This window comes from Taeniopygia guttata, chromosome 2 (assembly GCF_048771995.1).
Source record: "Taeniopygia guttata chromosome 2, bTaeGut7.mat, whole genome shotgun sequence".
NCBI classification, from domain to species: domain Eukaryota; kingdom Metazoa; phylum Chordata; class Aves; order Passeriformes; family Estrildidae; genus Taeniopygia; species Taeniopygia guttata.
This window is the reverse complement of record NC_133026.1, coordinates 63,244,028-63,270,308: the sequence shown is the minus strand read 5'-3', so window position 1 is coordinate 63,270,308 and position 26,281 is coordinate 63,244,028. Positions and strand designations below refer to the sequence as shown.

At 38.1% G+C, this 26,281-nt stretch overlaps 1 protein-coding gene across 6 annotated transcripts in view; it reads right to left on the bottom strand.

The window, feature by feature from the left end:
* Positions 1-26,281, bottom strand: part of FARS2 (phenylalanyl-tRNA synthetase 2, mitochondrial) — a 232,483-nt gene that overhangs the window by 149,715 nt on the left and 56,487 nt on the right. For all 6 annotated transcript variants that reach the window (XM_041714574.2, XM_041714570.2, XM_072924102.1 and 3 more), the window contains 2 exons: positions 18,152-18,311; positions 10,656-10,787 (listed from right to left, as the gene is read on the bottom strand). In XM_041714574.2, coding sequence (XP_041570508.2) covers positions 10,656-10,787; positions 18,152-18,311 — 292 coding nt within the window. The remainder of the gene's footprint in view (positions 1-10,655; positions 10,788-18,151; positions 18,312-26,281) is intronic.

Below are 26,281 nucleotides of genomic sequence, written 5' to 3'. Positions count from 1 at the left end.
GTTTTTAAAACTTAGTGCTTCCTGACAGCCACAAAGATGACATACAGAACTACTTATGGGGCACCACAAAAATCACTCTATTTTCTAGTCACTGAATTACATTCATACATGTTGAGGGCTTCTTTCCCTCCACCCCAGGATATACAAGCTTGCTTCTACTAAGATCATTTTGTATTGACTAACTGCATAGAAACACAAACAGCACAAATTATACTTTTTTGAGCTAGAAACCAGTCTGCTCAGCATCACATGCTGCCAAAACAAAAGAACAGTTTTCTCCTTGTCCCATGAGGACAGCAGCTCATAGGGTCACATTTAAAGCAATACAGAGAGTCACCAGGGCATCATTCTCATCACCTGGATACTATTATAAAACCACATATATATAGCACAGAACAACCCTGGGTATCCACTTAGGATGCTACAGCATTTTTCTAATGTTTGCTAACAGCTCCTCCAATCAGCCATATGCAGAATATAGCAAGTGCTGATGCACAGTCTGCTCCACTTCACTAGTGATGTGTGAAAGCTGAGAGCAATGTAGCCACAGAAACTTTTGTTTAAAACTAGTGCACAACTAAGTGCATCTTCATATGGCTGAAGTGAGCTCCAGCTTCCTGTTCTGGAGTCGCTCTAGTAAATTCTCATTTTATTCCTATTGCTCATGTGCCTATGATGTGCAAAACCTGCAATTCAGTTATACCTCCTCTGAACATGGCCAGAACACCACACAAATAAACAAATAATCATGAGAGGGGCACAGGAAAATCTAGCAAGCAAGAGCCCTAGAGAAAATAAACTCCTGTATAACATGACATGAACTGCCACTGCTTATGCAATAAATAGTAGCAAGCGGCATTACAGGTAATGTACAGTTTTTCTTCTTAGGATCGCCTGCTTTTATTCAATAAGACTATAAAACAATTTTACATTTAGAAGAGTGAGTAATTCTGCTTCTGTCTTGATTGCGAGATGATGAGTTCTAATACAGTAGCAGAGATATCCTGGCAATTATATTTTTTTCTGTGTACAATGCAGTAGTATTGTATTAAGACTATATTTTCCCTAGATGAAAAAAGGAGTCCCAGTCAGTTTATCTTTGACTGACACTTTTGAAACATGCTAAGCAAATCTGAACTAATATGAGAAAAGGATTCTCCTCATTGTACTTTTTCTTTTGGAATAATTCATTAGCTAAATACTTTTTAGCCAGTATAGTCAGAGCCCTAGCTGGAGTCTCTTGCCATATTTAAATAGATCCTACTAACTTTTCTTCTGTTATAATCCCCACTGCTATTTCATGTCAATCACTGTTCTAAAAGAAACTCAACAAATCCTTTTTTTAAAAAGAAAACACACAAAAAAATCAGAAAAGCTCTGAATCACCATGTTGGTGACAATCTCTGCCATTAGAATAAAGAAGACTGGTACTTTTGAATGAGAAACTTCAGGGCTGTAAAACATGTTCTTTTGTTACTTTTTCCAGTCTCCCCACAATTTTAAGATAAAGTAGAAATAAAAGTTATTGCAGGGTGAGGAGTTGAACTTCTCTAAAACTGCAGCCACCAGTTTATGGGGTTTTTATCAGGGTTTTTTTTTTTTTCTTTTTTTTCCCTTGATAAAGCCAACATTTTCACACTGAGAATATAGAATTTGCCTAGATTATCAAATATTCAGCTAAAGTTTTTAAATAATCCCAATGACCTCAAAAGTACGAAAACAAGCACTTTCCCCCTTTCCACTCTTCATCTGGCCTCCCCTACCAGAAATGAGAAAAAAGAAAATTAGGCACAAGATGACTTCCACGATTTCCTAATAAATTCTATTTATTGTTACATACAAAAGTTTCCTTGGACTCTGCCATGGTATTTAGGATCAAACTTATTACTGATGCTCACTTCAGAGTCATCAGAATACATAATTTATGACATCCATTCTGTTCAGGAAAAAGAGATATTGCTTTAATATCTATTAGTAATCTGTCAAGTTATTCTCATGGGGAAAAGTGTTAATAATGGCTGAGATTTTTCCCTGATTCTTTTCGGGTACACCAGCAAATCCTGCCCAAACCAGCTGGTACAATGCCTGGAATGGTCTCCTCTCTGTAGCTGTGCTGCAGTTGCTTTCCAGCAGCATGGAAGTGTCAAACCTGATCTAGATTATTTCCTTACTTCTGGGAAAATGTTTATCCATCACAGCATTATCACCTTCTGGAAACCTTTTTATTCACATGTTTTAGATTTTATCCTCTCTACTGCTTGTAGACACTTTCTGTTTATGAATGCTGAATGGGAAAGTAAATCTGGGTGTCTGAAGATGAAGCCCAACCAAAACTGAAGCTAAGATAGTCTTTGTAATACAAGCAGAAACAACACCAGTGGGGCTGAAAAATATTTCTACAAAGGTAGAGCTTATAACAGCATGCAAGGCTCTTCTGTTGGCAGGCAGTAATGACACAGAAGCAGTGCCCCTACCCTGGCTCTTGAGCTGTTCTGTGTTTGCTCACACGCAATTCAAACAGCGGTCCCCAGCCAAGGCTCGCCTGTGCGGTCAGCAGTGGATCAGTATGCACTGGCACACGGACAGCTGGGCTATACAATCTTCTCAGATTTCAGCCAGAATGAGCCATGAGAGGCTGGTGCCACTGGCTCAGCCTGGACTGCTGCCACAGCCAGGCTGTCAGCACTAGAAAGCTGCCACACTCTCTCAACTCTGCGACATGCTTGGGTTTTCCCTTCCCCACCCTTTGTCCTCGAAAGACGTGAGCCTCACTCATCACTCTGATAAATGGCATGGAATTCTGAAGGCTGAACACCCACACACACTGCCACTGGATTGCTATTTTCTAAGTACACCAGCAGAGCAGAGAGGGGAAAGAGGTGCACATTCAGCTCCAGCAGGAGACCTGCATTCACCCATTCCTCTCACCAACTACCAGCCTCAAAGACAAGAAGTGAGGCACAACAGAAATATCCTATCCAAAGCCTCCCCCCTCCAGAAATGAAAAATCAAGATCGCATTTGTGATCTAAAGAAAAATACTTCCTAAGATGCTTGATCTAATCTCAGCTGAACTGAATCTGTCTCAACTGAGGTTCATATATCAGAATCAGAAACAGAGACATGCCTGTAAAATCTCTTTTCCAGCCTCAGCTGGGTAGTCCTGGTAAATGTCCTGGGAACAGCAAAGATGAATATTGCAACGCAACAAAAACACCCAGAGGGTATCCTAGCCTGATGAGGAATTATACTCGGCTCATTGAATCAACTCCTGGCTGATTAAAAACATTCAGCATTCACTGTATAACAGTGTAGTAATTCAATAGTATTATTTAGATGTATTTTCATTTGCATAAATAAAGCCAAGAGAAGCACAATTTCTGTGCCATAAATTGTCGCTCTTCAAGGTTTCTGAGAGTACCACTTTCTTTTACTTGGGAGCTGCTTAATAAACTATATTCATCATTATTTAGCCTTCTCTTGTGTGTGGTGCTCTAATCTTCATGCAGGATCCCAAGGAGACAAATAATAGTAAATTACTAAACCTTTAATTTACTTTTGATTAAAAAACTTAAGGGAAGGAGAAGCAATACATACACATGGGCAAACTGCTTCAAAAGCAACAGAAACTTTGGAAGGTGGAACTGTTTATCTCTTTTTCTTTTCTAGATTTCAAATGGACTAAAACAAGCCTCACATATGTTGAGGGGAGCTCTTATTCACTTATGCACCAGTCAGTCAAATAAACCCTCCTGCTGATTTCAAAGTTTGTGTTAGACTGAGTTAACCCTTTGTCACATAGATTTTTGTGCAGGAGAAAATGAAGTGTGAAGGCAATATAATTTCTTAAATTATGAAGATAAGGAACTAACTAAAAATGTATTTTGGCACCATGAAAGGGAAATTACCCTCTAAATCTACTGGCATTACTACTCTTAACACTAAGCTAGAAAAATTATGTAAAACCACAAACTCGAATGGCCATCCAAGTTTTATAATAACTACTTACTTCCAAGAATCAATCCTATCCTTTTTCTTCCACAAGATATCCCTGTAAACAAATAACACATTTCCCGGGAATAGGTATAATAGAATTGTCATAAAATGGAATACTCTATTTATTCAATATATACAAACACAACAGATTGCAAGCAAGCTTATATTAATTCTTTTGAAGAATCCAAACTTTAAGACACATAATGAATCTCTCAAAGATAATAGAATAAGAGAAAGCAACATTTCAAAAATGTTATGGGTTCCTTCTGTATGAAAAACTTGATGAAAAAAAACAGCTTTAAAAATAGAGTTGTAAATGAAGTAGAAAACAACAGGTAAATTATCCCGACAAGGAAAAGGGAAGGGCAGAGTCAAGATTTAACTTTGTAACACAACACACACATCAGACCAGGTGGTGTAGCCAGAGATAACAGAACAAGATACAAATAAATAAAACAATGCACCCTTTGACACTGAGCATCACCTCTGTTTAACTAATTTCTGTGTTTTGGATTACTTATCAAGGCAAGACCTGGGACTTCCTTCCAAATCAGTTCAAAAGACACCAAAATAAAATCAACCCCAAAAAGCAATCTTCATACAAACACAAGAAATAAACCCCCTTCAATTTCCTTTTTGAGTAGAAAGGAATAAAAAAAAACAACTTTTCTATATGAGTCATCTCAATTTTAAAACACATGCTCTTTAGAAACTTGAACCTTTAAAGTCTTAAGAGTCCAGATCTAGTCCTGCCAAAATTTAAATCCCAAGCTACAGCTCAGCCCATGTGTAAATATGTAGTAGTGCCATATCTACTGCCTTTGCAGGACTGGGATGCTTAGTGAACCACCAGTAATGTTTGCAGTCACAAAGGAGGGTGGCACTAATTGTTAGTCTGAAGATGCTAAGAAAGCAGCCAGTATTTCTGCTGTCACTTTCTATAGATGATTCCTTTACAGTGAAGAGATGTGGTTGTCCACTAAGAACATCTAATTGCCACTCCACATTCCTCAATTTACATGACTGGGCCTTATATAAACTATTCAAGATACATGTTTTGCTGGTAGCCACCCAGGTGACTACAATCACAGCTCCTCTCCTCATACAGACTGGGTGGAACACCGCAGATTTTTAGGGAAAACAGATCCTCTGTCCTATTACTTCTTCTCTTATAAAATTATCAGCATTGTCTTAGGTACATACATCTCTGGATGTGCCACATCCATACATTTGTGGGTATATGTATGACATCTGAAGAACAGAGATAAAAATTCAATCACATCTTTCTCCAAAAGTCCACAACTCCACACCAGCTCCATGTCTGATAAATCCAAAATTTCAGTGGCTGCCAGCTCAACAGGCCTCTCAACTTAGCCAGATGTGACAATTAGTTTTTCTGATTTACACTGGGTGGGGCTGTGTGTGTGTGTAGAAAACCACACATCAAAATTAAAGCAGGCCAAATATCCCTCACTCTGCATTTAATTGATCGATTTGTTTTATTTGTCTCATTCTGTATTTATTTTTATACATATAAACACATATGTATGTATATATGTGCAAATGTAAATCACTAGGATTGAGGGAGACAAAGGTGACACAGGAGCTGAGATATAAAGCTCGGATTGAACATCAGTTTCTTCAACAGGCAACCCTTGGGAAGTCAACAAAACTCAAATGCTTCCTAATTTCTCACTAATATTTTTTTCATCTGAGACGCTGTAATTTCATTAGATACTAACTTTACCTTCAGGTACCTGCCTAAATTGGGAGACTCTGCTCCTCCTGCAGTCAGACATAGAAAGAGGCTGCCCAGCAGATTGATCCAAAAAGCTCCACACATTCTGAAGGAAATGTCCATCTGACTGGAAGACTTTCATTCTCTATTGAGTTTCAAAGGACAGTAGGAAAGCTCCTTTAAGCATGCACACATGCCTGCAGTGTGCACGCGTGTCAGCCTCTGGTGTGCTTCAGCTCCAGCCCACAGACGAGGCAGGATGACAGCGCTATCTCAGCGTGGTCTCAGGGCAGTAAGCACGGGAAGGGCTGGGAGAGTCAGGATACTACAGCAGTGTGGTTGTACAGGAGACAGACAGTGCCCTAAATTGACCCCTGAGAGATTTGGGATGCGGAGCTGTGAAGCTTATGCAGCAGATTTAAACCACTTTGGGTGCTCCTGTAGGAAGAACCAGTCCATCCAACAGTTTTGTCTCATCCTCTTGGGTGGCCCCAGATGTTTGATACACCAATACCTCTGTAACTTTAATTTCATCTTGCAGGGTTTCAGGCATGTATTTTAAATTCATTGTATTTACCCTTCTACACTGAATCCATACAAACACATACAGCATTAACTATTCCAGGTCCCCACAGAGAACTGTTAGCAGAGACAGAACATGGGCCGGCACACGACTGAAGCCACATGCACCATCTGCTCAAACATTTTAATATAATTTACCAGGCAAGAGCTGAGCAGGAAAAAAAAAAGATAGACGAAAGAGATTAGATTTCCCCTTGTCCAAAATACCTCCTGCTGCTTGATATATGAACCTAACTCACTCATAACTAATATTTCATTTAAGAATTTAATTTAAGAACATATTCAAAAATTTAAAAAAAAAGTCCTGTGCCTGCAAGGTAACATTGACATAATTCTTCTGTTAACGTGCTGCCCATTGAGAACTGACCAGATTGATAATCCTATTGCCAGAATGAAAAAGGAGCAGACTAGTTAAGAACTTTAAAGATGTTACTTCCACTCAAATTGCAATTTTGATGAACTTCAATAAATGAGTAAAGAAAGAGAAAGATTTATTTACTGCACCATTGAAGCCAAACAAGTTCTACATGTTAAGACTTGTATTTGGCTGAAGGTGGCAGCCCTGGGCCTAGTACTATTTGAATTTTGGGAATAAGTCCTGCAACTTATCTGTAAAAGGGATTCCAAACGACAAATACTTACACTTCAAGAATCAGGTTTTGTAGAGAACCCTCCACTTTTTAAAACAAAAACAATTATTTGAAGAACTCGTAACAAACTCCTTTTGTCATGTTCAACAGTATTAATGAAGATGTTTAGAGTGGGTTAGCAATTTTTCCTCTATTTGAAATACTCACAAAATTAACAAGAATCTAGGACAAGTACATTTGCTATACATTCAGCTGACATTTTCTCTTCCAAACCCCTACACAATTTCCTACTCCTTTTAAGCTGACAATAAAAAATAAAATTTAAAAAACCCCACAAATGAATGAAATCAGTTTCATAAGATTGTAAATGTCACTGTTAATTTCTGATGTGAAAGGTAGAAAAATCTGCATACAGCAGGAAAGCTTTACCAATTCCTCTTACTGGTACTCTAAATACAGCAGCCCTCATGATTCATAATTTTAGGAAATGAGACCTCAACCTGAGCTGCCCCCAGAGCTGATTGTCAGGCTGTGTGCCAGCCATCCACCAGCAATCAAAAGCCATCATCTGCAGCAGTCATCATCCCAAAACCTCCCCTTTTTTTTTTAACTCAAGGCTCATTAAAGCTCAACACAGTAAATAAGAAAAGGAAAAAAAAGAAGCCTGGAGAAGATGCAGGCAGGAGTGATCATGACTGAGCACATGGATAGGCTCACACATAGGGAGGGACTGTCTGATCAACACTCTTTGGCTTGCAAAGAAGTCAGCGACAAGACCTACAACTGAAATCTAAACAAATATTGAGTGGCTTAAACAAGGAAGAGAGAGAGACTCACTAACTCTTCTTGAATGACAGAAGAGCTCTAACTGTATCTCCAAGTTGTTGGTTAGAACACAAAAGAAGTGACACATCATGCAAAAGTTAGGCAATTTAAGATATTGCAGAGAGTAGAGGTTTACAGGACTCAAACATTTCAACAAATGAATGGAAGAAAATCCCACAATGACTACTGAAAGCATACATACAATTTTCAGCTCTGGAAAGACGCAGCTGCAGGAGCGTATCAGGGAAGGATCAGTGTAACCATGCCCATCCTACTCACCTGTAGGCACTGGCTTGGGAAGTCATCTGGATACAGCAATGCCTTGGACTTGAGGTTGGATCTGGTGTGACACCTTGACATTATTTTATAGTATACCTCAGGAGTTATAAACATCATGAGAAGTCTTACCAAAAAAATTATGGAATTCTCTTCTTTTTGTTGTTTGTGGGTTTGGGCTTGTTTTGGGGTGGGAAGGAGAGCGTTTGGGTTTGGTTTTACTTTTAAATTATTTTACTTATAGTTTCGTGGGTTTTATGTAAACTTCAGTTCCATTTATTTGCTTGCATCCTCAGCTAACATATTCTGCAACACTGAGCACTGAGAACATTGCCATTGATTTCCATCAGCAAAGGATCACACCCTAACTGCTTCCAATTTCACAGTTACTAAGCAACACTAAGTGATCACAGCCTCTGAGCAAGCAATGTCCTGTATTCAAAGGTTTGAATTGTACAACTCCATAAAGACTTGGAACTTGGGCACCTACCAATGAACACCCGCAAATCTTAGATAACAAACTCTGGAAGTAGAGAAATACATACCCTGTGTGCTGTTAATTGAAATTAGCTCTATTGAACCACAAAATTTCCTTGTATACTCATCATGGACCTAAAACTGGGAGTACTTTCTCATATACTGCAAAGTTTCTGTATTTTTCCCCAGGATTAACCAGAACAAAACTCCTTTTCTTTATATTGAAATTCATACACAGCACTCCTATTTAAGTTATGTATTCAGGGATAAAGATAAAAAAGAAAGCACACAAAAACAGGAAGTTAAACACCATCAGCCTTAGGGCAACATATCCCTTACAATTCAGTGCATTTTTGCAGTAGTGCACATTTTTTTTAAAGATTCATAAAAACACTGTAATCGGATTTCTGTTTTTCTTTTAAAATAGTATCACTGTTAGAAATACTAAAACTATTAGAAAATAGTAAATAACACCATCCACTTCTTTTTTTGTTGTTGTAGGAGACTTTCCTGAATGCACACAACTCTTAAAAAATAGTCAATAGCTAAATTTGCTTTAATGAAGATGGTACTTGCAGCCTTTACTAAATTATACTTATTCATCTACACGCCAAGACAACAGAAACCTTGCTTGCTGCTAACATGGAAAATCTGAATGGTCCAGAAGACTAGATCCATTCCCCTGTGAATGACTAAAAATCAGAATGGCTGTTCTCCCTTGGAAAATCCTGATCTGGTTTAACATTTAAAAAATGTGAAATTTCAAGGGTGAGAAAGTGCTATGGAAGCCCACGTACAAGAACACTGCAAAAAAAAAAAAAAAAAAGTGCTACAGAAACCTCTGGTGTTTCATGTACATCCATTCACACACACAAATGTATACAGTAATTGTTTAGGGACACAGTTTAGCTCTTTTCACACCCATTAGAGGATCCTAATCATAAGACTTGAGCAACATAAAAGGTTTTGAAGCAAAAAGCCTGAACGTTGGTGTGTTACGTCTAATGGAAACAATATTACACAGCAGTCTTTCACTTCCGAGACTGATTAGAAACTGTATTGTATTTACCACACTATGAAGATAATAACTTGAGAGAACATTAGCATAAATCATTAATTCATTGTGGGGAAACTCTGAAAGAGGATATCTTTCTAAAAGGAAAATTATCACATTAAAATGCAAGCAAACTTTGAGGAAAACAAGCTGTGCCAAGTAAATGGTGCCAAAATTAAGTAATTCATAGTTATCATACTTGGTCTTCAATAGGAAGAATTTAGAGCACACGAAAACACAACAACACCTTAGCAAACCAATGGGAAAAAAATCAACTGAATGTTACATTTGTTATCTGAAAGCTCACTTGCTGGAATTACACAGATCATATTCCAAAAGGTTCACATACCTAATAAATAGTACTGGAAGACACTGAACAACACTGAGTATACGTACACTGTCCTGTGCTTCCTAAGAATTGCCTATCCTCAGTAAATGAAAGAGCAAGAATGCAAAATTCTCCAGATAAAAAATAATTAGAAAAAGTCCACCAATTTCTTCTCTCCTTCCTTATGTGTCAGTTTTAGAAAGCAAAATGGTCAGGTGACATTGTTCTATAATAATTTCTATTAAAATAAATTATATTGCTTTTAATGCAATTTACAATCTCATAAATAACCAATTTGAGGAGAAAAGCAATAAAAGAAAAAAGCTACCCACCATTTACCCAGTGACCAAACAGCAATATGAAGATATCACATTCCTCTTTCTATGCTTTGGATACAGAGGAGCATTTTGATATTCCAAATATTTAGGGATGTTGCTATTGATACTTTTAAATTGTTACTAAGAATGCCCTTAACATCTCTTGGGAAAGAAAAAAAAACACTGCACACCCTAACTTGCAGGTTCTTTTTCAACGCTGACATCCCTCTGTCTCCTTACTGCACACAACAAAAGGCAAGCCCTCTGTTTGCAGGCTTCAGGTCACTTGCTCAGTTGCTACCCTCAAATTACAGCATGTGAGGGCTGCATTCCACCTGAGGAGTTTTTGTGGCAGCTGCCAGGCAGAGATCTCTGTGCTCACCAGGGTAGAAGGGGCATTCCAGGCTGTGAAGCTGATCGTGCTGGAAGTGTTTGCTAAGAGAGATGTCAATGAAGTAAAGGAGTTTCAGTACCTGAGTTAACAAGCTGCTGCTCCATGACCCCACAGCCCAGGACCTCCATCCATTCTCCTTGGAAGTTGATCTCCATCTCAAAGGAAGGGTGAGTAAACGGGAAGTAGCAATCTACCCATCTGACTTGCAGTCCTGTAGCAGTGTTTAAAAAATAAATAAATATGAAAGGGTGTATGCTTAAAAGGCCATCCTACAACCATCTGTAAAATTTGCCCTTCAACTAATGACATGAATTACAGCAATCCAGAGAAAATAAATAGCAAACAAACTAATTTAAAACACTTGTGCAAGGCAATAAATCTTAAAACCTGTGGAAAAAAATGACCATGTCTTTTCTAATATGAAAAATGCTTTGTGCAATTCAAGCACCCTTTGAAACCAAATCAATCATTTGTCAAACTCTAGCAACCACCTGGCATCGAACAAAAATGAGCCAAGATAATAGGAAAGTCAGTGATTTTGTTATTCTTTGCACCAGGAAATGACTAACTACTTCTCACAGGAAAAGCTAGCTAAATCTGTAATTTTTTTTTAGTATTTTATGGATCATCTAGGCAAGTAATTTTTTTCATCAAAACTTAATTAAAATACACAGCTATTCTCTGTATATGTTTAAAAATTAAAGTTAAAAATAGATATTAATATACACAAATAGAAATATATTTTTACCGAGTTGAACATTATTAAGGTATGCAACATACACACAGAGCATTCTGGACCTGGTAGATAAGTGTAAGGGAAAAGCCCCACCTGGCAATTTCCCACCATCCTCCCCAGAGCTCAGCACCTCTGCAGATACCACTGAGCCGAGCAAGGAAAGTCCTGGCATCTCAGAGCAGTGCAGCCAGAAGAGGACAAGGTCTTCCTTCCCAAGGTCTTCAGTGCTGCCAAAAGCACTTGTCAAAGCACTCACTATATTTGAAGAGTCTTAGTTCTTCTAATGATTTACAGATACTTTGTTTCACTAAAAATTTTCTTCTAACCATTAGGTGTCAGGAAAGAAGTCTCAGAAACATGAACCATAAAAACTTGATAGAGAACTGAAATGCAAATTCTGTAAGCTAAGCTAATGCCTTAACCCCAAATATATCTTCTTTTCAGCTAAGCTAAATGCTAATCAGAGTTAGGATCGTTAAGAACCAGACAGGTCCAGCGTCAAAAATAAGGAGCTGAACCTTGTTTTTCAAAGGCAAAGGTAGTGTGAGTGACAGCAACTGTTAACATTTGTGGTTTGATCTTCAGGTTTTTTTGGGGTTGTTTCATAAGAGGAATGTAAAATATGAAATTGTATGATTCATACTAAAAGTTTTTCAAATAAAAATACTTGAAGTAGCTTCAAGAACTAAATCTTCATTGATTACTTCTGAAACATGAAATGTGGCTACAGAAACTGAAACAAAAAATTACGAAAAAGGTGTACATGCATGGCCAAAACATAAAACACCTCCTAACTGTCACAGGGAACTTTTCTAGAGGCTATGAAATTTCAAATGGCAAAGCAGGTTTCAAAACAGACAGACTGGCACTTCTAGATTTTCTCTGCTTTCTTAAAAACCAGTCTCAGGAAAGTATATGAGTAATGGAAAAGCTTTTTGATAATTGTATATACAGAACACAGAAAACTATAAGTATTTACAATAGTTTCATTCACAATTGTAGTGTGACTTACAGCAATCACTTTATTACTCCTTTTTGTCTGCATGACAAAAAAAACACAGATTAAAAGAGTTGTGCATACAATAATACAGTGTGCAGAAAGCATTTTTTTTAACTTCCTGATCTTGGTATTTTTAATCCTTGGGCTGTGCACATATAAAATATTCTCATTTAACTTGCAAAATTTGCAACTGTAGCAACTACACTGAATATTCAGCTAGTTTGTGTTCAGTAGCAACATTCAGATAATGGTTTCTTATTAATCCTCTGATTACTTAAAAAATGAAGCTCTGTGTAAAAAAGGATTTCTCAGCTGTTTGTTCTTAATTAAAAGAAATTTTTAAAGGTAAAAAAATTTAAAGCTCTTTATATTTTTTAATTTTAATTCATTTCAGTACTTACGAGGCTTCTGGTTTAAATGCAAATAAGGAAACAAACAACATTCTGAATAAACCAAAACAAATTCACAATGAAGGAACAACTTGCACCTTCATTCTGTTCTCTAAATTAATAGTTAATCCCACATACCACAATAATTTTATTCATACAGTGTCCAGGCCATTTGGGAATACCTCTTTTATATTTGTGTAGTTTATATTCAAGTGTTCTTTCAGACTTTTGCTCTAGAAGTCTTTACTGAAAAGCAGAGAGTGCTCAGCCTTTGGCAACATTAACTGCATTTCTATAGACTGTCACAGAACAAATGGGTACATTTATTATTTAGATACAAAATATTGTCTTGGTGCTCAATATATTCCCAAGGAGTAAAGGGCATTACTTACACTCAGCAAATTAAACCACTAAGGACTTCAAAGGATTATGATGATTAGGCTTCCTGTAGTACTATATAATTTTCCTGATTTGGCCTAGTTTATTTCTTCACATACAGCCTATGAAATGCTGGCAAAATTGCTCTTCTCTAGAAATTTTAGGAGGCCAAGAGACACACATCTGTCTTGAAACAGGCACTTAAAAGAGCACACTGCTGAATCTAATCAAGGCCTGACCACTAGACACAAACTCCGTAACTGTTCCGGTTCAAACTCCGGTTCAAAGAAATTATTTGTGTTATCAGACACAAAAAACACCTGCTCGTTTCAGAGCCTCACAGTGTTCATGGGAATCTTTCAAGGGGGTAGAAGTCCATTCATAATTGTGCTGGGCTGATGCTGGCTGAACACCAGGCTCCCACCAAAGCTGCTGTACCACTCCCCTCCTCAACTAGACCGGGAGTAGAAAATTTAATGAAAGGCTCATGGGCTGACATAAGGACAGGAAGAGATCATTCAGCAATTACAGTCATGAGCAAAACAGAATTGACTTGGAGAATGTTGCTTAATTTATTACCAATCAAAACAGAGTAGAATAATGGGAAATAAAAACTAAATCTTGAAAACAACTTCCCCTATCCCTCCCTTCTTCCAGACTCAACTTCACTTCCAAAATCTCTACCTCCTCCTCACCAGTAGGGGCAATGGGGAATGGGGACTGTGGTCAGCACATCCCTCATTTTCTCTGCCACTCTTCCCCTGCTCCAGGGTGGAGTCATGCCCACTGAAGACAGTCCTTCATTAATTGCACCAGCATGAGTCCCTTCCACAGCATGCAGCCCTTCAGGAACCTCCTGCTCCAGCATGGATTTCTCCACAGGGCCACAGGTCCTGCCAGAAGCCTGCTCTAGTACAGGTTTCCAATAGGATCACAGCCTTCTTTGGGAATCTACCTGCTCCAGCATATGGCCCTCCATGGGCTGCAGGTGGACCTCTTATTTCCATGGGCTGGAGGGACACAGCTGCTTCACCATGGTCTGCATCCTGGGCTGCAGGGGAATCTCAGCTCAGGCACCTGGAGCACCTCTTCTCCCACCTTCTCCACTGACCTTGTGTCTCAGCAAAGGTATCTGAAGGGCTGTTTCTCACACATGTTCTCATTCTTCTCCCTGGCTGTAAACTGTGCAGGACTTTTTCTTCTCCCTTTTAAACTGTGTTATCCCAGAGGTGCTACTACCATGACTGATGGGCTCAGCTTTGACCAGCAGTGGGTCCATCTTGGAGCTGGCTGGCACTGCCTCTGTCATGACAATGGAGCAAACATCTAGCAGCTCCTCACAGAAGCCACCCCTGCAGCCTCTCTGCTACCAAAACCTTGTTGTGCAAACCCAATACAGTAACTTGTACGTCAGATCAGTATGGAAATAATTAATAATTACTGTTATTTCTGAACACTGAACCCAGGTAAGGAATTGGTTGTAGCCTGCACTCAAAAGTAATGGTGTTATTAGATATTAAGCTAAACAAGTGCTAGCCTAATTGAGTCTCATAATGAAAAAGGCTTGACCAAAGGCACTGAAAAAGAAAGAAAAAAAGAACAAACCAAACACATTAAAGCAGCCTTTTAATACACTATAGCACAGAAGCAACAAAGCCTGAGACCCAGATGGTCTTCACTGACCAGAAATTCTCTTTGTTGCTGTGAGCATTATTTTTAGAGACAAGGTTATAGAAGAAAAAGGAGAGGGGTGCAAGGAGGATGCTGGGAAGCACAGAAGGTATTGAACTGGGGCCTCTTGAGATGTGTGTCGATTTGTAAGTACTCTGCACCGTGTTTTTTTCAGATAATTCATCATACTTGCAGCAGGAGCTGGCTGCCCATATAAACCTGCCATTAGTTCACATTTTTCAGAAGTTATTAGCCATACCATTATGTCCTTTATAATTTTTAACTCATTACACTCATAGATCTCCATGCACTCAAAGGAGGTATCAGTACAACAGAATTAAGAAGGAGAATGAGCAGAACATGTTTGATTTAAAAGATATCCAGTGGCAGTTCAGTGAGAACCAGCAGTGGCAAAGCCATCAATCAAAGCACATCATTACTCACTCCCCTGCCTTCCCTTACCAGTGCCTAAGAACTGGGTAGATAAATATGGGATAGCAGTGAAATTTGAGCCATTTCATGTAAAGCAACAAATCACAGAACCGGCATACAGTCATTATTTTCTATTTGCTATAGTAAGATTACTTTTGAATCTCTCAGGGTGCAGAAAGCTTTTTGCAAACTACAGAGGGGTTAGAAAAAGAACCATAGTTGAAAAAGACTGGCTAACTTTATGAGGAAATCTTGGACAGCCTTGTTACTAGGTAACTGAAATGAGAACTAACAGACTACCTACACTGATAGAACTGTATGGGGAGATGGATGTGTAACTTAAATTAGTGGATTTTAAGTGTGCACCTTATGGAAGTAACAGAGGAAAGCTAAGAAGGATGATATCTAGGTGAAGTATTTGAAATAGAAAAATGGAAGAAACTGAAAGACAGTTACCTGCAGAGTGTAAAAATCAGACATGTCAAAGCACCAGAAAATGTCATAAGAATAAATACTTAAAATTGTCAAGTTTAAGACAACTGATTGGATACTCCAGAAATTTCTCCCTCCTCTAATTGATGTCATTCCTTTGTCTGTTGGCAAAGCCAGAAAGACATAAGAAGACAAACTTTTGTAATAAGGGTAAGTGCAGATTCTGTGAAGTCTTTGACCTTCCTCAGGACTACACAGTGATTTCTAAACAACTTTGTTTTGTCAACACTGACTTGTTCAAATATAGTGTAGTAGGAGTCAGGTACAGCCCATCTCATTAATTGTGGAACCTAACCTAAAACAGTGAAAAAAAAAAAAAAGAAAAAAAAAAAAGAAAAAAAAGAAAAAATAAAAAGCCAAAAGGCAAGTCAGTGGTATGACCTTTCTGCAGAGATCCTCAATCTATCATCAACCTGAGCTAGTAACTTCTCAGATAAGCACTGCAGAAGCACAGCTTCCAAGTCCAGGACTTCAGGTACAAACTACTCTATGCAAAACTAACATGTACAGCAGACTTAATCTACAATCCAAACAATCTGCCTATAAAAAACAGTTGACTGTATGACAATGCAATATTTCAGTCACTTACTGCAGCTGTGGTCATGCTATCCTACTAGAAAAGATGAGCAACTTCACTACAATATTCTGCTGACAGCACAGGGTTTAAAGAATATAACTGATGTCAAGGATAAAGGAATAAAATTTTTGCTTTTAACATAAGATGGTGCCTCATGAAACATCCACGTATAGGGAAAACAGAGTTTTTTCAAGAGCAACACATTTAAGCACATTTTAAAAATCAAGTTAAAATTTACGGGAGTCAAGATGCAAAAAGTAATCAAGAGTACCAAGTAAAGAGTAAAATGCTAGTTAAAAAATGACAGCTATCAAAAGACAAATTTATCTATATGTGCCCCAAGACAGTTGCAGTACACCAATCTCACATACCTTGTGCCTAACATGAACTTTGAATACTTTGAATTCCTGTATTTCCATGAATGGGGCAGGGGGGGAAATACACATACATATACACAAATTTAAATTAAAATCATAATAAATTTAATTCAATAACTATATCTTGTGTTTGTCCAGGAAAAACGTTGGGGGTATAGAAATAGAAAACCCCAACAGTAAGAAGGTGGCATCTACCTTTAGTTGTACATTTAAAATAATTTATGAATATATTTTAATGTCTTTTTAGCTACTGGGTGGACTGTATAAGAACTAGTAATAGCCAACATGCTGAGGCCTAAAGTGCAGTATCCGTCAACACTTACAGAAGGATGTCACTGCAGCCTGAGATGCCACTAATAACTCCAAGAAATTGCTCACTTTAAACATCCTCAGCATGTGAGGTTGATCTAAATGTATCATTCTTACCTGCTTTCATCCCAATTTTGTATGTTTCAAAAGGTCACTGTTAAGTATAATAACCTATAAGCTCTGAGCTGAGGAACTTTAAGATTTTTGTTCAGGTGGAATAGAATAATAACTGTTAAAAGTTTTGCATGCCATAAGTCAACTTAAGAAATTCAGAAAAATATTCAAGCAGTCATATATAGAACATGGTATCATTATGAATCCACTCTTGGAACTACTGCTCTAAGTGAAGTAAACATCTTAAAAGACCTTGAAAAGTAGGCAAGATACCTCATGCATTCTAATACCATCCAGTATTTCCTCAACAGAAAAATGAATAAGCTCAGAAGAGAAGCTTCCTTGCCAAGAAATAGCATTAATGTAGCAATTTTGACTCAGGCCATTTATAAATTCAGTTCCTGAAACTAAAAGCAGGTACTTCTGAGGAGAGAATACTTCATTCATATACACATCCATTACCCTTCCCCATTCCACTGTAAGCACCAGAAAACAATGACTATTCAGCTTGATGTGAACTTAGCAAACATGGCCTGCCCTCACCTGGAAGGTTTAATTTATCTGCACAAGGGATGCAGCACATGGCCATACGCACCCCTTCTCTCCTCCTGCCCATTCCCACGCTGCTGGTGCGGGATCTGAACCTGCCCAGCTGCACTCAAGCTCTCACGCACCCCAGATGCAATGCTGCACCCATGCTCCATCCCTCCAGGGACACGGGAGGCCCAGAAGGATGAAGCAGAGGGGGTCCTGCAGAGCTTTGTGCTGTAGCTGGAGTTGCCCCTCCTCACTGGACCCACACTGACAGGCTTTTGGCACACAGCTTCTGCCAGACCACTGCTTGCAGCTGGGTCTCCACATGTCCCCACCACATTACTCTGACACGCTGCACACCTAAACATTGTCACAAAAACCTGCTGAGTCAACACAGTGTTGTGTGCACCACTATTTAGGAAAACCAGAAAAACCCATCTGGCTGTTTCTATATTACCAGCTGCCAGCACAACCTCCTCCTCTCTGTGTTCTGCAGCAAAATGTTTCTCAAAAGCCCAAATGACTATAGCCATGAGCAGTCTGGGGGAAAGGGTGCAAGAACCTACCATCGCCAAAGATGTGAGTCATGAGCTTTGTGAGCACTTGCTTCAGGTTGAACTCCACCAGCCTCACTGCCTCCATGGTGTGACACTCCTGCTTGTGTGCAGTGCGATGGCCTTGCTCAAACAACTGTAAACCTTCACCATCTTTAATGCTGGAGAACAACTAGAACAAAATCACAAAAACACAGCGTTTTGCATCAGTGACCTCTGGAACAAAAATAGAGAATGAAGTTTCGTTAATTTAAGTGGGAATCTTACCTGCTAAGTCTGCACTATGAAAAATAAACAAAGACTATGACTTTATACAAATGCTATTCACTAAATGCAGAGATAAATCTCTGTAAGAACAAAAATGCTCAAGTAATTAAATCTGGTTTACTTCTATCATCAAATAATATGATTAGCTATAGGAAAAGAATAATTTACAAAATAAGCATCTTTTTTTCTGATTCAGTTACTTTGAAAGTTATTGTGCAGAACAAACTACTCTGTACAGTGTATGCAAATTACACTACAAAAACTACAAAACGCAATGAACACAATGGCATTTATCAGAACTTCAACTCTTTTAGTACTTGAATGATGTAAAAGAAATACCAAAACAATTAAAAAGAAAAAAACCAAAAAATAACCAGAAACACAGAACCAAGAAAAATCCAAACCAACCAAAAAAAAAAACCCACAAACAAAAAAACCCAAACCAACAAAAAAAGGAAAAAAAAACAAAGAAAAAACCACAAACCCTGGCAGTTTATGAGACTTAAGCTGTTTACTGTTGATTCATCCTGGGTACAAGTTTATATTCATTTAAGGACTACAATTTTGCTGTATATTCCCACATAAAGCATCCTTTTTCTGAACAAGAATTTTGTCTATGGGGCATTTAAGGATTCACGATCTCAGGTGGGGGTTATGAAGCACAGGGACAGCTGTTTTGGGATGTGGCAGACTTGCTCTTCATTCAGACACTGCTCCCCACCACATCTGCTGCAAGTTGAAGATTTCTGTTTTCTGCATATCCCCATATGTTTCTGGCCAGGTAATCCTGGCCAGATACATACTAGCAAATCTATATCCTTTCAGAGACACCTATAAAACACATCCATTACACAACATTGTTGGAGGCTCTCTGCAGGCAGTTTTACAATCTAAAGAATATTTTTGTTGGAAATCCTTACAGCTGTACAAAACCCCCATATCTGGGGTGAAAGTCTTGAGGGTTCTTTCCTACTCCTCCTCTTCTACCTTCCCCTAGTCAATCCAGCACACACAGTGGGAAAAAACATGCACTGAAATTTTCTTTCCATTGAGCCTCCCAATATAAATAGCTCTTACTCAGGAGATGCCACGAATAGTGTGTAACCCATGGATGCCCACAGAAGTTGTTTTAACTGCAGTTTGATGTTTTAACTGCAGTTTGATGCCTACAGAGCACTAAACAAAAAGTTCAAGTGAGTCTCTGGTATTCCACCAATGCTAACAATTAATTAGAACTAGTTTCTAGCACATTTCCTTCAGTACAGGCACAACAAATGCAGAGTCTGAGTTTAGATGGCAGGTAAACTAGCACCACAGTGGACTGAAGAAATAAAAAAAAATCCAATAGCATTTAACTTTTTCTTGCTAGCCACAAGGAGATTGCTAGCAGATTTAGAAAACATTTCTTCTCTTAATCTCCTTAGTGTGCTGCAGAAAATGCTAAATTAAAAAGGAAATGTATAAATACCAAATAAACCTATTCTCCACCAGTCTAACTAAAATGCCTTTACTAACCAAAAGGCAGCAGCTTGACAAACAAAGTATCACACTTTTAAATAACAGATTCTTAATTCAAGTGCTCATTTGAAAGATTAAACCCCGTTCTTCTTACTTACATTAATCCTATCTTGACTGGAACAAGAAGATAATACCCATCCTACAACTAATTTGCTGTCAGCAAGGCAGATTGGTCACCCAGCATGTGGTTTTGAAAGGCAGGGGAGCTCAGAGAGGCCAGCATTAGCCTAGGGAGGATAATTGTCTTAGGCTCACTGGGTAGCCAATGGAGAGACACAGGCTCCCTCACAGAGGAACACAGAGTGGCTAAATTAGGTTTCTGCTCTGAACAACCCTACACAGGCACAGGTAGCTATTTTTTCTATTGACTGACTCACTCACGGAACCTGAAACACCCTTCAGGCAAGAGAGATGCTCCCTCTTTTAACCTAAATACACTGTATTTATACACTAGAAGGTACATTTGTTATTTTACCTATCAGCAGTATTTTAGGCCCTGAAATTCTCTTCCTCCTTTTCCCCTTCACTCCCTCCCTTCTGCTTAAGACTGGCTCCTCAGGCCACTGCAAAGAACAGACACTCTGGACACAAGCCTTCAAAACACAGCATACATATCAACAAGTACATAAAAATACTTTTGCTTACTACTGTATTATTTCTGAAATGTTGATGTCACAATTACAGTCTAAAGTAAAATTCTATTTCAGCTATTTATATTGGATGTGGAAACAAAATACATGCGAGAACCATTAAATACATTGAGTTATAATGCAGCCCTGTCACCTGCCTGAGCCCTAATCCTGCCAAACCAGTCATAGGCACCATCTCCAAGTGCCTCCAAGTCATAGGCTCCTTCTCCAAGCCAGGACAAGGGTCCATGCAGCAGTGTACTGAGCCAGGCAGGGAGATGGATCCAGATGGGCAGTAACTCAGGAGAAGGGAAGAAACTGAGGGATGTGAAAATGGTGTTAGTCATCAAATATCAGCATACTAGCAGCTCCAAGAGACGAGCTGGCACATGAACAGGGCTGGGTCACTTTGGGCACAGGCGTGACTAGTCCAGTTCAGACAGGCTCTGAAAGCACAGCCATAGGGAAGTCCCAGAAGCAGGGAAGACAACAGCTCCCCCTTTACAGTCAGGCACCGAGAGGCACTTTGGTATTCTCCATAGAGGCTTCATCAGCTGCAGATGGGATATACCAAGGAAAAAAACAGACACCTTACAGTTGTATTAATATTTATTCCTAACTTCCCATTCACCGACATTGCTATGTCAATACAAGCAGCTTTAATCCAATACACCAATTTCACTACTACAATGACTGAACTGTGCTAAGTACATGTCTTGGATTAGAAACAGTTCAACATTTCTGTATACGTAAAGCCAGGAAAGTCAAAGCTTGAAGAAAATGAAGAATCACCTATATTCGCTCCTTTTTGATGTCAATTTTTCTCAAGCACATATCTGAGAAAATGGAGAAAAAAAACCCTAACATCTTGCATAAAACACTGACACATCCAAGACAATATTTTCACGTACATTCACTCCTTCAGTGCAGACTAAACCAGCATGCACTATCTTATTGTATTGAATACAATCAGTCACTACTACAAGCAGGAAAGAAATTTCCTGTAGCCATAAATCAAGTACCTATATGTCTGTCTAGTGTAAGGACAACAAGATTTTCCTTTGAGTAAAGGTGTGCAAAAATTGAATATTGGATCACCATTAAAAAGTCAAAAATTAGTACTTACCAGGATTTAGCAGCATATCTTACTGATGCTGCATTACAAAGGAGAAGGCAGAAAGGAATTGAAGTGACCTAACCATGAAGTTTAGTCACAGTTTAGCTATAATAAAAATAAAATTTAAAATAAACTAAAATTTGATAACATGTAATGGCAAGAAAACAGGACAAGTACAAATAGAGCTACAGTCCTCCAAAAGCACATTGCAGCATTTCTCAGCCTGGTAGAAGAAGTCACATTTGTGATTTAAACAAAGACCCCAACATTTCCTCAATCACTTAGAAGACCTTTTATCTCACATCCCTTCATTATCCATACATTTAGTATTCAAAATTAAGTGCCTCTTTGCAGGATGGCATTCATAGTAAGTTTCAGATCAGAGAGATCTGCAACTGCATCCTTTCTTTCCACAATGCAGTTGTGCATCCCTCCTGCCACTCATGCATACACCAGTGATTTAGATAATGAATAAATCATGCTCATGTACTTACACTCTCAGGCAAACCAGCATTTAAAATTATCTCTGTATGAGGATCTGCACGTGACTACACTCAACCTTGCCACACCAAATGCATTTTGTCTCACTGCCCCAAATAAATCTCTAAAAATGAACCAACAGCTGCATTCTGAATCCACTTACAAATAGCAAAACCTTTCCACAACATTTTAATGTGCTGTGGAACTCAAGACTCAACCAGTGGATCAGGAATGATGAAGACGATACCACCAATAGATGGCTCAAAGAGAAAACGTAATTTCAGTAACAGTCAGCCCCCAAGGTGTAACTATACACCCTGATGCAGCCAGCATCAGGTACTAAAGCGATACACAGCCCATGATCCACGTGACAGAAGGCTCTTCACTGCACATCAATAAGGATCTTTGGGGGCAGAAAATGGCAAAAATTACTTCAACCCACAAGCTTGAAGGTGGTCACCCTAATTTCTACATCCTTCCATTCTAGTTCTCCAATTACAGCTAAGAAAGATAACCTGTGTTGTTTTTTGGGGGGTGGAGGGCTGGCTTTTTGGTTTTGGTTTTTTGTTTTTTTAACCAAATCAAAGTGTTTCTGTAAGAAAAGGGAAAAAAATAGAGATGTTTTCAAACCAGAAAGAAAAATAACACTGCTACACAGATACCTGAAATAATGAGACATCTATCATAGACTTTTGTTTCTGGAGCAGTAGAAATTCCTTGACTTTTAAGTACCTTAGACTTCCCAAATACACTCTTTGACACTTTGCTCTTTTTTCTTTTCCTGCACAATTTAAATATTGCATTGAATAGATTTAAAAGCTTTATTCTGAAAAGCTTTGTTGGTTTGTTTTTTTAGCTGGACAACAAAAAGAAAAGTCTGAAAAAAATATGAAGCCTTTGCAGTAAAAGATGCACCATTCATTTTCAAACTTCCTAGACCATGGATCACTATGAAAATCTAACAGACCTTCTGATGCCCTCCACTGTCAAATTTTTGACTAAAAATAACAAAGAATACAATCTGGATCCTCGGACCAGTGAAGATCTATTTATTATGGCATGATTTATACAGCACAACTTGGAAAATACTGAATAATACAATGTTCTCAACTTGGATTAATACCAGAGAAAGTGAAATCAGTTTCACCTAAACTAACCAGGCTCTTCATTGTGACCACTCAGTTCAACTGCAGCTTCTGGAATAAATTTACCTCAGAATATTCCAGCAAAGTAATGCTGCTGCTCCTTTTTTTTTTTTTTACCAAGGCGGATCTAGTTCAAGTGCCTCTGCTCCTGTACCAGCCTCGCTGCTCCCTGGGAGAAGAAGGGATGGCTCTCAGGCTCCTTGGGAGCCATGCTTTGCTCACAATCCTATCCATAAGTTGCAGAAGGCTTAGAAGGGTTCCTTTCCTTAGTCATTTAGGCCTTTTAAAATATTTGTTCCTTGGTGCCCAGCTAAACACTGCTATTATGATTCCCACTCACAAGTGCTCCCAGACAAACTGTAAAAGCTCCAAATCACTCCATAAAATAGGTTGATCCCTGGAACACTATAAATTGATTTAAATTCCTTTACATATGAGGATATAAAAGAAGAGACTTGAAGACAGGAAGGAGCTTTTCTTTGATACAATGTCAGAGCAAAAGCACAGCGTCCAAAGCTGCAGTAACATACAGGATTTTGGAGAAGTCAAACCTAAAGATAAAGTTTTCCAAGGGGAAACGCAGCATGGCACTTGGTTAAGAAAAAAAAAAAAACAAACAAAACTGCAGATGTGTGGTCAATCAGGAGTTCAAACCGTCCCAAACCACAAGAGAAAGGATAAAAGTAACATCTTTTTTTTTTTAATAATACACCAGGAATATTGCCAAGGTACTGAAGTATGGGAAGATGAGGAAAGGAGTATGTATTTACATGAAAAAGAGAAAAAAAATCTACTAATCTTTTATCACCTAGAACAAGAGTCTTTACATTTCAGGATAGAAACAGTAGAATCTACAATATTGACTTTTTAAAAAATTATATATACTGTTTTGGAGGAGCAATCCTTTATCTGTAACTAGACTATTTACCCTTTTTCCATTGCATCCTAACAAAAGTTTCCATTTCCACCATAAGCATTTCAACAGAGAATAAAGATGTATCCTTACCACTTCTAGCACAAACAAGCCTGATGAGAGCATCATTTTTTTCATCTAAACAACCTTGTATTGGCCTCCGCTGGAACAAGGTTACTAAATTAAAGGAGCAATTCCTGTGTTTTAGCATCTGTTCCCCTTAAAATTTATGTATAATTCAGTACAGGCTATAAAATACCATATGAAGTCTCCTTCAAATGTGTAAATATTTTTTGTTACCAACTAAAAGCTGTTCATTGACTGCCATTGGGTTTATATTGGCTCCCTCTTCTGGCTGACATGCTCCAAGTGCAACGGAGTTGAGATTTTTTTAATCTTTCCCATAAATTACGGAACTACACCAAAGGCAATGGCATGGCACAGAAATAATTTCTCTCATAATCCACCCAGGAAAACTGGCTTGTTCAAATCTGACTACAGCAGTATCAAAATTGCCCATCCAAAGTACTAACCAAAAGAAAAAAAGCCATACAGCACAGAAGAAAAAAAAAAATTCAATCACCAATTAGAAGAAAAACAGGAATTATGGAGGAAGTGAATACAAAAGGATATCATTTGGGGGTACTGTTTAAGAAAAACATCTCATTTACTTCAGAATTCTGAAGCAGATTTGGGAAGCTCTTTTTGGTTTTAACTATTTATATTAGTCAGTTTCTAACAGTACTTCTATTACATTCAGAAAATAATCACCTAAAATAGTTCTAAATATATTGAAAACATGTCTAAATGTATTTTCAGATGTTCTTTGATAGCAGTCCAAAGATATTTTTTTAAAGTTCATGAGAAATTTAAGCATGAATTATTCTAACTTTTAGCAATGAGGTCGTTTGGGAGATGGGAATTTCTTGAGTAGTTTAATATTTACACCCGTACTAAGCTGCAGAAATGCATCAGTTACCTGCCCATCTTTGAATTATAGATTACTTCTCTCTTTAAAAAGTAATCAACCAACCATCATGAAAAAAACATAGCCAAAAAAGCAAGTGGCTCACAAATATATCAGAAAAAAAATACTGTAAAATTGACAGACTTAATGTGTTTTTCCAGATCTTACTTCAACATACTAATTTTAACTTTGATATAAAGAATTATGCTGAAGGCTTCCATCACAGGACAGGATTTTTAACCTGGTCATGACTACAGAATTAAGTATTTGTAATAGAAAGTCACCTTTGTACATCTGCATCTTTTATATCCTGACTAAAATTTCAACTGAAGACGAATTGACTTGTCACCTACACTTCATAAACTGAGATCAAACATCAAATTCCTCTAAGTTCAAGTTCTTATAAAATCACTCTAGGCTTTTGTTTTTCTTCTGACATCTTCTTAGGTCTGTGGCCATTTACACTGAGAAAACAGTAAATGACAAATGTAAAAAGCAAAAGAACAAATTAGAGCAGCCAACTGAGATCAGCACATAAAATTACTGTATTGGCCATAACATGAAATGTAGCTTGTAGCTCTACAAGGTACATTTCATGTTATGGCCAATACAGTAATACATGCTATGGCTTGTAGATAAGAGCTAACAGTTTTTCCCTTGGTTCCAAAGATTCTGATCCTTGGTACTTGTGCAAATTTCCTCTCACCAGAGACTGAAGCCTGGTTAGGAATGAAAAGCCTGAGACAAAGGTAACAGGGCCTGACAGTAACACGTTTCTGCTCAGTGGGTTACAGCTTAAACCTGAGTATAAATAAATGAATATCAGAGTATTTCTCTCATGTAGTATTACCTCTATTTAGTCTTTGTTCCACTCAGACAGTTCCTTCTGGAATTACAAATGTGGATTATTCTGAACAGGCAATCAGAATACAAAACACAGAAACAATCCCCAATGAAATCTGAGAATCACACATTCATTTTTTTCCACAAGGCTCTTGTGATTATGACAATAAAAGGGGGTATATATGGAAACAAACTGAAGCAAAAAAGGATGCATCAGATCATGCTCAGGTTTATAATTTTTTATGTTGTCCAATAAACAACAC